The sequence below is a fragment of the Ascidia mentula genome, chromosome 1, assembly GCF_947561715.1.
Source record: "Ascidia mentula chromosome 1, kaAscMent1.1, whole genome shotgun sequence".
Classification (NCBI taxonomy): Eukaryota; Metazoa; Chordata; class Ascidiacea; order Phlebobranchia; family Ascidiidae; genus Ascidia; species Ascidia mentula.
This window is the reverse complement of record NC_138566.1, coordinates 5,037,392-5,050,481: the sequence shown is the minus strand read 5'-3', so window position 1 is coordinate 5,050,481 and position 13,090 is coordinate 5,037,392. Positions and strand designations below refer to the sequence as shown.

Here is a 13,090-nt window from a genome sequence, read left to right as displayed (position 1 = left end):
AGTTAATAGGGGATTATGGGTGGTTTAGTTAATAGGGGATTATGGGTGGTTAGTTAATATGGGATTATGGGTGGTTAGTTAATAGGGGATTATGGGTGGTTTAGTTAATTGAGGATTATGGGTGGTTTAGTTAATAGGGGATTATGGGTGGTTTAGTTAATAGGGGATTATGGGTGGTTTAGTTAATAGGGGATTATGGGTGGTTAGTTAATATGGGATTATGGGTGGTTAGTTAATAGGGGATTATGGGTGGTTAGTTAATAGAGGATTATGGGTGGTTTAGTTAATAGGGGATTATGAGGAGTTAGTTATCATTGGGTTTAGTGGTTAATATAGGGATAATATTGTAATTTGGTCGGCAAAGTAAACCAGAAAAGTCTCCCACACCAAACTACATCTGAAAGGTCGAAACAGTCTGCAGCTCACATAATCTCCACTGCAGTAACGCTATCTGCAGTACCGACAGGGGTAAACATACACTGCATAACATTATTTAAAAGCTCATTACGCAACGTTATATGTGGTATGTAAAAACTTGCAGGAAATTGGGCACCACAGTGTCTTTCTTACCATCGCTCTTTCTTACCAAGTACAACGCCATGAATGGTGGAGAGAAGCCATACCCATGTTGGATCCAACAGCTTTGACCTGCAACATAGTTTTTATTGACGCTTAGACTGACTGCCTTTGCATTCTTACCGATTTGACGACGAATCGAGAACCTCTTTTACGTCCGAACTCTGGTCAGTTTTTAACTAGCTCCTCGGTATCAAACTGCTCCCAACCACGAAACGATTCCACAGGCATTGTACTGGAGAGGCTTCTGAGCATAAGAACAACTCCCAAAGAAGATTTATAAACTTTGACGACTGAACTGGTGTTTGGTGCACCACTCGAAGGAGCCGTATACGTCATACCCACCATTGTTAAATCACCCAATTTGCTTTCACAACTCCGACAGTCAGTAATAAGCCAGATTCCGACATTAATGTCTCGCCAAGGAGCTAATAGAATAATACTTCCGAGGAAGCTGTCAACTGCGAAGTACGTATGTAATCGTCTTTGTTCGTTTTGTTTTTCACACGCTTTATTTATTTTTGTATTTTCACTTCACCTTCACTTTTACTCGCATATTTTTCTTTGTTTACTTAAACTCACCTTTTATAATATACTTGTAATTATTTCTATTTTACTCGTTTTTATACGCCCGAGCAGTCACGCTTGCGTGGCAAACGGGGGCAGTGGAAATAATAAGCGAAAAGCCAGGCAGTTCTCTGGTGGTGGCGAGTAGAAAGCACTGTTTTTATTGTGGCGAGAAGTAATTGTTGTGAACGCTATATGTGCAGTGGAATGTCCATTTTGTGAAAGAACAACCGTTGTTTTATCCGTACTTTTACCATTTTACTCTTTTATACCTATTAGCGTTTCCATTTTATTACAAAACTAACCACCTTGGTCGTGTGACTCTAGGTCTTGGCGATAGGCCGTTAGTGCAGAGTAACCTGGGCGTTAGCCGGTTTAGAGACAAGCTAATTTCGGTTACACGTATTCGTACGGAAAGATACTCAACGACCACCGGCACCTTACGAGGGTACAAAGTTATTGAGACTTCTCAAAAAACGCCTATTTTGGATTGGGGCGTACGGCATGGCAACAATTTCTGTAGACCGACTAAGTCCGCAGAAATTAGGCTGACGAAACCTGTCGCAGTTGCGTGACCATCTTGTGCTCACTCTATAGTAATGTGTAATTGTTCATTTATTTTCCGCATTGTAAGTTTCTGAAAGGGGGTGGTGTAGCGACTACTACGTCTTTAGCGAACCGTGGCACGCGTCGACATGCATCTCGTTGAACTGCCCATGCATGCAGTCTTATTTGTCAGCACATGAATAATCATTTCCACACAATAATACATTGATTACAATTTCCAATGATCAACAAAGGTTAAAATTGTTAATTAGTTACTCAACATAAACACAATATGTACATAATGCACTCGTACACAATCACACCACATGAACTTTACAATCAATTTAGAATCAAATGGTTGCATCACGTCATTTTGCTTGCAACAATAACCTTTTTTATAGATGTTCTTTATTGCTAAGCTTGTATGTTAAGTATTTTTATGACAGGGGCACAAATCAAGTTAAAGGGACTCCAGTGCAGTCTTTCTCGGTTTTCCTAGGCCAGTCTTTGGAATTTGATCAATAAACTCCAAACCACCAAAGAGTTGCTGGTATTCTGCCACTTGTGCGTTGTAGAATTTAAGCAACTCTTCTTTTGCCAAACATTTGTCTTTTTTGACAACAAAACCTTTTGCCGCTTCGTTGTATACTGGATGAGCTATACGAACAACAACGGCTTCCGCCACACCTGGATGAGACAAAAGTACTCCTTCGAGCTGGGTGGGAAAAACTGCCATATTCCCATGTGATTTAATCACGTTTTTAAGTCTGTCGACCACGTAAACAAATCCTTGCTCGTCATAATATCCCAAGTCTCCAGTCCGAAACCAACCACATTCGTCCAACACTGCATCAGTTGCTTCTTTGTTGTTCAAATATCCTTTAAAAACACCAGGACTCTTTACAAAAAACTCCCCTTGTTTACCAGGTCCAAGTTCTGTCCCGTCATCAACATCGATCACTTTAAGTTGAACATTGGGACAAAGCATTCCTACGCTTTCAAATGGAGTCTGATTTGTTGGGGAACACGTTACCAACCCTCCTTCTGAACTTCCATATCCACTTGTCACAGCCACATGGAACTTATCACTTGCTTTCTGCCTTAACTGTTTTGGTGTTGAAGCTCCACCAACTCTAATAAATCGTAACGCGTTGATATTTTCCAAAACAGCTTCGTTTGTAATTCTGTTAAACGTGACGTAGTCACTGATGATGGCGCCATTCACGCCATAAAGTTTAACGCAGTGGCTGAACAGCTCTGGTGATATATTTGTTGTTACAATGTGCTTCACTCCCAAAACAATGTGGGTAAAAAAACTCCAGAATCCAAACAAGTTTAGCTGTTTGCAAACGGTTAACATACACTCAGCAGGTTTCAGGTTTTGAATAAATTCGATGGTAACAGAAGACATAAAACTGGCATTTGTAACAACCAGGGCTTTTGGTTCTGCTGTTGAACCGCTTGTAAAAACGATTGCCAGTGGATCTTCATGAATATCAACTCCACTGGATGATAATATTTCTTCCATTACTTTCTCTGAAGCAGAATCGCCAGATGCCTTGAAAAAGTCAAAGTCATAAATAATAACTTGCTCAAGTTCTGACTTTAACTCCTGTTGCAATCCTTGTTCTTCGCAAATACAGAACTTTGCATTCACTTTCTTCATTTGTTTGGCAATATCTTTAGGTACAGCGTTGATATTGCCAGTAGCTAGTGTAGCCTTGCACAAAATAATTCCAAGTATCATCGGAAAGCATTTTGGATGGAAGTCAACCACCAAGCCAACAACATCGCCCTTCTCTACACCAATGGAACGTAGTTTGAGTGCAAACTCAATTGACTGTTGGCGGAGTTGGCTAAATGTCCACGATTGATCATGATAAGGATCCACCAACGCCACAGAGTTGCCGAAATGTTCCATCTTTTCCAAAGCATATTGAGCGATTAGAACTTGGGGAATCTCAACATCTGGAAACGGACTTTTCAGCACCATTGTTATCAGAAAGCAGTCGACTGTAAACTTCCAAAGAACATGACTGCAGGGGCTGTCAAGTACTGCATGGCTACCGAACCGTAACAACACGTAATGGCCTTTTTCAGTTTTAACTATTTTGTGACGTTTACTTTGCTGATAAGGTATTTTCCACAGCATTGGTGAACCCGGTACCAAGCACAATTTTCTTGATGGAAATGTGAGGCAATCCCAAGTTTATGGTTTTAAGGTGGACATAGCATCCCGCAGTCACAAGCATACACAACTGTCTTCGAAACACCACAAGCTCCCCATATTAGGCAAAAACTTTATCGCTTACTTAGCAAAATCACGTTACAAGAGCATTTGTTTCGCAATTTATTATTATGTACAAAGAAATAAAAAAGCAACATTCGAATTTTAAGGTTTAGTAACTACACGCATCAGTGAACCATGTGGTTGCTTTTGTGGCTTTGAATGCTCAACAAACGGTTAGTCATGTGCAGAAACCTGGCTCAGACAAAACGTCGGGCTGATAGTAAAACAAATAATCGAATGTAAAGAATCCAAGTGTGTATCGGCCGGTCGTTGGAAACGCGATCTACAAAAAAATACGATTGTTCTTTTTTGGTCGATGGAAACTTTTTATCTGTCAAGTTCCTATATGACAATTAAACCAAAGAAATGCTGTTTTCAAGGCCCTCTACAATAATGCACCTGTCGACTGTTCCCGCTTGTTTCCCAGTAACCGTTGTTGGGTCTTGTGACTTACATAGGGTCCTAATATTCATTAAAAAAAATATTGCCCCTGGAGCGGACAGTACACAGCAAGGATTTGTTGAGCTTCCTGGAAGATCTTATGACCTAAAGGGGGCATAAACAGCCCTGGGGTGTTCCTTTATAGGCAATTATTCAGCAACTAACTTTGGTGCTATTGTATGGAGGAGGGATGGACTTCGCATTGGACCACAATAAATGGGATACTTCAACGAATCGTTTTCCTGCAAAATCCAATTGCATTTTTGTTGCTTTTTCATCCCAAATGTCCAACAGGGAGGGATTAAATGCCCCAAGGGGTTACAAATGCACTTGTCCGGCGACCAATTTTGACCAGAATGCGTCTGTGAGGAAGATGGTTGTTTCATAATACCTATACAAAATAATTTCATAATACAAATACCAGTGCCATTAAACAATTCACTTTTCTATAAATATAGCCTGAAGTGTTAGCTGTCTTTTTAGCTCAATTTTCTGCAGCACCCGGCACAAAGTAGCTACCTGATTTAAAGCGCCCAAAACCCCACTAAAACTGTCCAAAACTGGTGGCTCAAATTCGCCCTGGCAGCAGCGCATGCATATGTGCTAACTCAACCGTAAAATTAACCCCATGCATCACTGGTTGCTTTGTGACGTCCTCCTCTTATTGTGACAGAGAACACAATAACATGTGGGCATTTTCCGTCGGTGAAACCTTTTTCAAAAAAAATACCAGTGGGTCTAATATACCGAAACACAGAGCCTTATTGGCTTTGGGACGTTCACTATGGCGTCCAATCTTTTCAAGAATATGGCGCCAAAATAAAAAAATTTGTTGTTTAAGTGAGGTCCGCCGAGAGCAGGAGGTACACTTATTTGTGAAATAACTGACGCGTCTTTAACAGAAGCATTACCTTTCTATAAAGTAGGTTTCGAAACTGACGGACTCCATTTTGAGCAGCATTTAATCCCGCCTATAGTCATGGGTACAGCAAGACGAATGCTGGATTGATTTCCAGTAAAAACTCGAAGTAGACATGGATTTTTCTACTTGTAGAGTACTTGCCAAGTCGTTTATAGACTTAACTTGCCGTGCGTCTTTCCGAAGACTTGCGCTCATGTAAATTTAATCCTATACCACCTTTGTCTCCAAAACACAACTTCATGAGAATCAAGACTGTTTTTAATTGTAACGAAAATAATACCATGATAGATTGATTGCCAATAATCAACAAGTTTTCAAAAGTTAAAATTAATGAATGTCAACGTAAATACAATTTGTACATAATGAACTTGTATACAATCACAACACATGAATATTAAGCAATGAAGTACAATCAAATGGTTGCATCATATCATTTTGCTTGTAAGGTATCTACTAGATGTTTTTAATTGCTAAGCTTGTATGCTAAGTATTTTTATGACAGGGGCACAAATCAAGTTAAAGGGACTCTAGTGCAGTCTTTTTAGGTTTTCCTAGGCCAGTCTTTGGAATTTGATCAATAAACTCCAAGCCACCAAAGAGTTGCTGGTATTCTGCCACTTGTGCGTTGTAGAATTTAAGCAACTCTTCCTTTGTCAAACATTCGTCTTTTTTGACAACAAAACCTTTTGCCGCCTCGTTGTATACTGGATGAGTTGTACGAACAACAACGGCTTCCGCCACACTTGGATGAGACAAAAGTACTTCTTCGAGCTGGGTGGGAAAAACTGCCATATTGCCGTGTGATTTAATCACGTTTTTAAGTCTGTCGACCACGTAAACGAATCCTTGCTCGTCATAATATCCCAAGTCTCCAGTCCGAAACCAACCACATTCATCCAACACTGCATCAGTTGCTTCTTTGTTGTTCAAATATCCCTTGAAAACACCAGGACTCTTTACAAAAAACTCCCCTTGTTTACCAGGACCAAGTTCTGTCCCGTTATCAACATCGATCACTTTAAGTTGAACATTGGGACAGAGAATTCCTACGCTTTCAAATGGAGTCTGATTTGTTGGGGAACACGTTACCAACCCTCCTTCTGAACTTCCATATCCACTTGTTACAGCCACATGGAACTTATCACTTGCTTTCTGCATTAACTGTTTTGGTGTTGAAGCTCCACCAACTCTAATAAATCGTAATGTGTTGATATTTTCCAACAGAGCTTGGTTTGTAATTCTGTTAAACGTGACGTAGTCACTGATGAAGGCGCCATTCACGCCATAAAGTTTAACGCAGTGGCTGAACAGCTCTGGTGATATATTTGTTGTTACAATGTGCTTCACACCCAAAACAATGTGGGTAAAAAAACTCCAGAATCCAAACAAGTTTAGCTGTTTGCAAACGGTTAACATACACTCAGCAGGTTTCAGGTTTTGAATAAATTCGATGGTAACGGAAGACATAAAACTGGCATTTGTAACAACCAGGGCTTTTGGTTCTGCTGTTGAACCGCTTGTAAAAACGATTGCCAGTGGATCTTCATGAATATCAACTCCACTGGATGATAATATTTCTTCCATTACGTTCTCTGAAGCAGAATCGCCAGATGCTTTGAAAAAGTCAAGGTCATAAATATCAACTTGCTCAAGTTCTGACTTTAATTCCTGCTGCAATCCATGTTCTTCGCAAATACTAAACTTTGCATTCACATGCTTCATTTGTTTGGCAATATCTTTAGGTACAGCGTTGATATTGCCAGTAGCTAGTGTAGCCTTGCACAAAATAATTCCAAGTATCAACGGAACGCATTTTGGATGGAAGTCAACCACCAAGCCAACAACATCGCCCTTCTCTACACCAATGGAACGTAGTTTGAATGCAAACTCAATTGACTGTTGGCGGAGTTGGCTGAATGTCCACGATTGATCATGATAAGGATCCACCAACGCCACACAGTTGCCGAAATGTTCCATCTTTTCCAAAGCATATTGAGCGATTGGAGCTTGGGGAATCTCAACATCTGGAAACGTACTTTTCAGCACCATTGTTATCAGAAAGCAGTCGACTGTAAGCAGTCGACAATGGAACGTCATTAGACACGGATGCCGCAGATGCATTTTGCATAAACAAATTAGGGGAATTAATCATCATCATGCCATCTGCTTTCTCAGCTAATTCATCTAAACTTAAGTGCATACTGGCGGAGAGAATTAACCGTATTTCCTTCGGTAGTCGATCCAACAGTAACTTTTTGAGCAAAGCAGTGGAAGACGCACTTAATTCCCCATAGTTCGACAGCAAGATTTTCATCTCACTTTAAAGTTCTGTGGGTCGCTTGTTGTCGGAACAAGAGGAATTTAGCAATTTCGTCAACCGAACCTGTTCCTGAGACTCATAAAATTTAAGTAAGCTCTGTTTCAATGCTGAGAACGGGAAACGATCATCTCTATTTAAAATCAAATGACCGACTCGTGCAATCTGTTCGTCCCCCAAACGCGGAATGATAGCGGTAAAACGTTCAAACTCGCTATCTATCCCATACGCTTGAAACAACGTTTCAACAGTAGCAAACCAAATCGCGCAACGATCGGGCCAAAACTTGGGAATGCCTATCTTGCTCAACCACATTCCTTTCTGCGATTCATTCCTCTGTTCTAAAGGTTTTCTTGATGTCGAATCAACAAAACAAACGCGCCTAGGCAACTCACAGTGCTGTATATCACTCAAAGGCGTGGCGGACAAACTCGACCTGGTCTCACAAACAGGTGGCACCACGCTTGGCCGTGGTTCTGACCAATGAATAGTAGAAGGGTCCGAACCGATTTGATTTAACTCACTGATGATATCATCTAAATTGCTATTCTGTTGTTGTTGCGACCTTTCACCTCCAAAAACGTTAGGCGTGGAAGTGAGTTTAGTTTTGTGCTTTGCAAATGGAAGAATATTACTCATAAAAGCCATCTTCCGTAGCAACTCAAAACTGAACGAAACTCTGTTACAACAAGAAAACCTAAGCGTTCACCAAAAAAAAACAACAACGCTCAAATCAGAAGGATTTTGCGTTTCAATCACAAGCGCAGGTCACCAAAATGAAGCGTTCGATTACTTGTCTTAATATTATTAATGCGCTATCTGACTCAAAAGAAATCCAATGCTAGTAAAGCGACAAAAACCGAACCTTCATGTACTAACAGTCTGACTCCAAATAAAGCGCAACAAAATATGTACGAAATTATTCTCTGTTTCTTACCAGTTTAAATATATGTAGATCTGTTTGACAATGTATTCGCCTGCTAACCTCTCACACAGCATACAATACGTCTCACCGATTAACGTAACTAAAAATCCGCGATGTTTTATTCGTACTGTTTCAACGTATATGTATCAACATATATATCTTAGCGTTGTATATCTTGATTGGAATTGTGACGGCTTATAAAGAACGAAGGTGTAAGAGTAGAGAGAAAGAATGATTAGAGGTTCCAAGCAGTGGTTGTTATCGGCGGTGCAGTTACGAGATCGGTGATTGCAAAACAAAGGGGAAGTAAAAAAAGACGAGAAAACAATACACAATACATGCAACGGGGTTTGGCGACAATGTGGCGACAGTCTGACGGTTTGAATACATTGGCGGTGACTTTAAACAAAATGCGGTTACTACAAGGAATTTTTTTAACGACCAACACGAGACGCTACAACTTCTTTCGTCTTAAGCGGCGCCGCCGAATGCTGCCCCGACAGCGCTCCGATGCAGTGGGCATACAACTGCTCCGACGGTCGTAACCGACGTATCGTAAGGTCCTTACGACGGCAGTGGGCATCAGCCCTTAAACGATTCATTTTTCTGCAAATTCCAATTACATTTTTTGTTGCTTTTTTAGATTTACCCCAAATAATGTCAAACTGGGAGGGATCAAATGCCCACAGAGGTCAAAAATTCGCTTGTCCGGCGACCAATTTTGACCAGAATGCGTCTATGAGGGAGATAGATCCTTAACAAAACCACAAATGACTGTGCCCTTTAAGCGATTCATTTTTCTGCAAATATTGCGTGAAGTATGAGCTGTCATTTTAGTTCAATTTTCTACAGCACCCGGCACCAATTAATTACCTGATTCAAAGCGACCCAAACCTCATTAAAACTGCCCGAAAAATTCGCCCAGCAACAGCACATGAATATGTGCTCACTCAACGGTAAAATTAACCCCCATGCATCACTGGTTGCTTTGAGACGTCCTCCTTCTATTGTGACAGAGGACACAATACCATGTGCGCATTTCCGGCCTGCGAATCTTATTTTTAAAAAATACCAATTGTGGGACGTAATGACTGCAAATCTATGCCTTTCAGTGACAAAAAAAGTACTTACACTGGGACACAGAGCCTTATTGGCTTTGGGACGTTCACATTGGCGTCAATGTTTTCAAGAGTTTGCCGCCAAAATAAACAGAAATTAGTTGTTTAAACAAGTTTGGCTGAGAGCAAGGGGTTCACCGAATCCCTATTTGTGAAATAACTGACGCGTCGTTAACAGAAGTAGTACTTTTCTATAAAGCAGGTTTCGAAACTGACGGAATCTCTTTTAAGCAGTATTTAATTCCATATAGTCATGGGTACAGCAAGACGAATCGAGGACCTCTTTTACCTCCGAACTCTGGTCAGTTGTGTAGCGAACATGTTAATATTTCATTTCGGCTGAAGTGGTGTTTGGCCGTTTTCATCACACCCACCATTGCTAAATCACCCAATTTGCTTTCACAACTCCGACAGTCAGTGATAAGACAGATTCCGGAATTAATGCCTCGCCAAGGAGCTAATAGAACAGTATCACCGAGGAAGCTGTTAACTGCGAAATACGTATTCGTACGGAAAGATACTCAACGGCCACCGGCACCTTATGAGGGTACAAGGTTATTGAGACTTTCCAAAAAACGCTTATTTTGGATTGTGGCGTACGGCATGGCAACAATTTCTGTAGACCGACCTAGCCTGCAGAAATTGACCTGACGAAACCTGTCGCAGTTGCGTGACCACTGCGTAGAGACAGGCCCACAATACATCTTGTGCTCACTCTATAATAATGTATGATTGTTCATTTATTTTCCGCATTGTACGTTTGTGGAATTGGGTGGTGTAGCGACTACTACGTCTTTAGCGTTGAAGTGCCCATGCATGAAGTCTTATTTGTAGGCACATGAATAATCATTTCCACACAATAATACATTGATTACAATTTCCAATGATCAACAATGGTTAAAAAATTTAATTAGTTAGTCAACATAAATACAATATGTACATAATGAACTCGAAAAAAATCACACCACATGAACTTAAGCAATGTACAATCAAAATGGCTGCATCACGCCATTTTGCTTGCAACAATAACCCATTTTCTAAATGTTTTTAATTGCTAAGCTTGTATGTTCAGTATTTTTGTGACAGGGGCACAAATCAAGTTAAAGGGACTCTAGTGCAGTCTTTTTCGGTTTTCCTAGGCCAGTCTTCGGAATTTGATCAATAAACTCCAAACCACCAAAGAGTTGCTGGTATTCTGCCACTTGTGCGTTGTAGAATTTAAGCAACTCTTCTTTTGTCAAACATTCGTCTTTTTTGACAACAAAACCTTTTGCCGCTTCGTTGTATACTGGATGAGTTGTACGAACAACAACTGCTTCCGCCACACCTGGATGAGACAAAAGTACTTCTTCGAGCTGGGTGGGAAAAACTGCCATATTCCCGTGTGATTTAATCACGTTTTTCAGTCTGTCGACAACGTAAACAAATCCTTGCTCGTCATAATATCCCAAGTCTCCAGTCCGAAACCAACCACATTCGTCCAACACTGCATCAGTTGCTTCTTTGTTGTTCAAATATCCTTTGAAAATACCAGGACTCTTTACAAAAAACTCCCCTTGTTTACCAGGTCCAAGTTCTGTCCCGTCATCAACATCGATCACTTTAAGTTGAACATTGGGACAAAGCATTCCCACGCTTTCAAATGGAGTTTGTTTTGTTGGGGAACACGTTACCAACCCTCCTTCAGAAATTCCATATCCACTTGTTACAGCCACATGGAACTTATCACTTGCTTTCTGCATTAACTCCTTGGGTGTTGAAGCTCCAGTAACTCTAATAAATCGCAATGTGTTGATATTTTCCAAAACAGCTTCGTTTGTAATTCTGTTAAACGTGACGTAGTCACTGATGATGGCGCCATTCACGCCATAAATTTTAACGCAGTAACTGAACAACTCTGGTGGTAGATTTGTTGTAACAATGTGCTTCACACCCAAAACAATGTGGGTAAAAAAACTCCAGAATCCAAAAAAGTGCAGTTGTTTGCAAACGGTTAACATACACTCAGCAGGTTTCAGGTTTTGAATGAATTCATAAATCCCAATGGAAGGCATAAAACTGGCATTTGTAACAACCAGGGCTTTTGGTTCTCCTGTTGAACCGCTTGTAAAAACGATTGTCAGTGGATCTTCATGAAGATCAACACCGCTGGATGATAATATTTCTTCCAGTGCTTTCTCTGAAGCAGAATCACCAGATGCCTTGAAAAAGTCAAAGTCATAAATAATAACTTGCTCAAGTTCTGACTTTAACTCCTGTTGCAATCCTTGTTCTTCGCAAATACAGAACTTTGCATTCACTTTCTTCATTTGTTTGGCAATATCTTTAGGTACAGCGTTGATATTGCCAATAGCTAGTGTAGCCTTGCACAAAATAATTCCAAGTATCAACGGAAAACATTTTGGATGGAAGTCAACCACCAAGCCAACAACATCGCCCTTCTCTACACCAATGGAACGTAGTTTGAGTGCAAACTCAATTGACTGTTGGCGGAGTTGGCTGAATGTCCACGATTGATCTTGATAAGGATCCACCAACGCCACAGAGTTGCCGAAATGTTCCATCTTTTCCAAAGCATATTGAGCGATTGGAACTTGGGGAATCTCAACATCTGGAAACGGACTTTTCAGCACCATTCTTATCAGAAAGCAGTCGACTGTAAACTTCAAAAGAACATGTGTGCAGGGGCTGTCAAGTACTGCATGGCTACCGAACCGTAACAGCACGTAATGGCCTTTTTCAGTTTTCATTATTTTGTGGCGTTAACTTTGCTGATAAGGTATTTTCCACAGCATTGGTGAACCCGGTACCAAGCACAATTTTCTTGATGGAAATGTGAGGCAATCCCAAGTATATGGTTTAAAGGTGGATACAGCATCCCGCAGTCACAAGTATACACAACTGCTTTCGAAACACCACAAGCTCTCCAAATTTGGCAAAAACTTTATCACTTACTTAGCAATGAGAGCATTTGTTTCGCAATTTCTTATTATATACAAAGAAATAAAAAAGCAACATTCAATTTTAAGGTTTAGTAACTACACGCATCAGTGAACCATGTGGTTGCTTTTGTGGCTTTGAATGCTCGACAAATAGCTAGTCATGTGCAGAAACCTGACTCAGACAAAACGTCGGGCTGATAGTAAAAGAATCCAAGTGTGTATCGGCCGGTCGTTGGAAACGCGATCCACAAAAAAATACGATTGTTCTTTTTTGGTCGGTGGAAACTTTTTATCTATCAAGTTTCTATATGACAATTAAACCAAAGAAATGCTGTTTTCAAGGCCCTCTACAATAATGCACCTGTCGACTGTTTCCGCTTGTTTCCCAGTAACCGTTGTTGGATCTTGTGACTTACAAAGGGTCCTAATATTCATTAAAAAAATAT

The 13,090-nt window shown here is 40.5% G+C and overlaps 3 protein-coding genes and 1 pseudogene across 3 annotated transcripts; all 4 read right to left on the bottom strand.

Moving 5' to 3' along the window:
* Positions 1-2,149: 2,149 nt before the first annotated feature.
* LOC145894939 (putative 4-coumarate--CoA ligase 2) lies at positions 2,150-3,682 on the bottom strand. Its single transcript, XM_082983697.1, has one exon. The coding sequence runs from the start codon at positions 3,680-3,682 to the stop codon at positions 2,150-2,152; it is 1,533 nt and encodes a 510-aa protein (XP_082839823.1).
* A 2,176-nt stretch (positions 3,683-5,858) lies between these two features.
* LOC145894868 (putative 4-coumarate--CoA ligase 2) lies at positions 5,859-7,319 on the bottom strand. The gene has a single exon (XM_082983569.1). The coding sequence runs from the start codon at positions 7,317-7,319 to the stop codon at positions 5,859-5,861; it is 1,461 nt and encodes a 486-aa protein (XP_082839695.1).
* Positions 7,320-7,359: 40 nt separating this feature from the next.
* On the bottom strand, positions 7,360-8,307 carry LOC145894772 (uncharacterized; annotated as a pseudogene).
* A 2,200-nt stretch (positions 8,308-10,507) lies between these two features.
* Positions 10,508-12,360, bottom strand: LOC145910096 (putative 4-coumarate--CoA ligase 2). The gene has a single exon (XM_082997147.1). The coding sequence runs from the start codon at positions 12,336-12,338 to the stop codon at positions 10,803-10,805; it is 1,536 nt and encodes a 511-aa protein (XP_082853273.1). The 5' UTR covers positions 12,339-12,360; the 3' UTR covers positions 10,508-10,802.
* Positions 12,361-13,090: the final 730 nt, after the last annotated feature.

Coding starts and splice junctions, on each gene's coding strand:
- LOC145894939 (XM_082983697.1), bottom strand. CDS start 3,682: ATGGTGCTGAAAAGTCCGTTTCCAGATGTTGAGATTCCCCAAGTTCTA.
- LOC145894868 (XM_082983569.1), bottom strand. CDS start 7,319: ATGGAACATTTCGGCAACTGTGTGGCGTTGGTGGATCCTTATCATGAT.
- LOC145910096 (XM_082997147.1), bottom strand. CDS start 12,338: ATGGTGCTGAAAAGTCCGTTTCCAGATGTTGAGATTCCCCAAGTTCCA.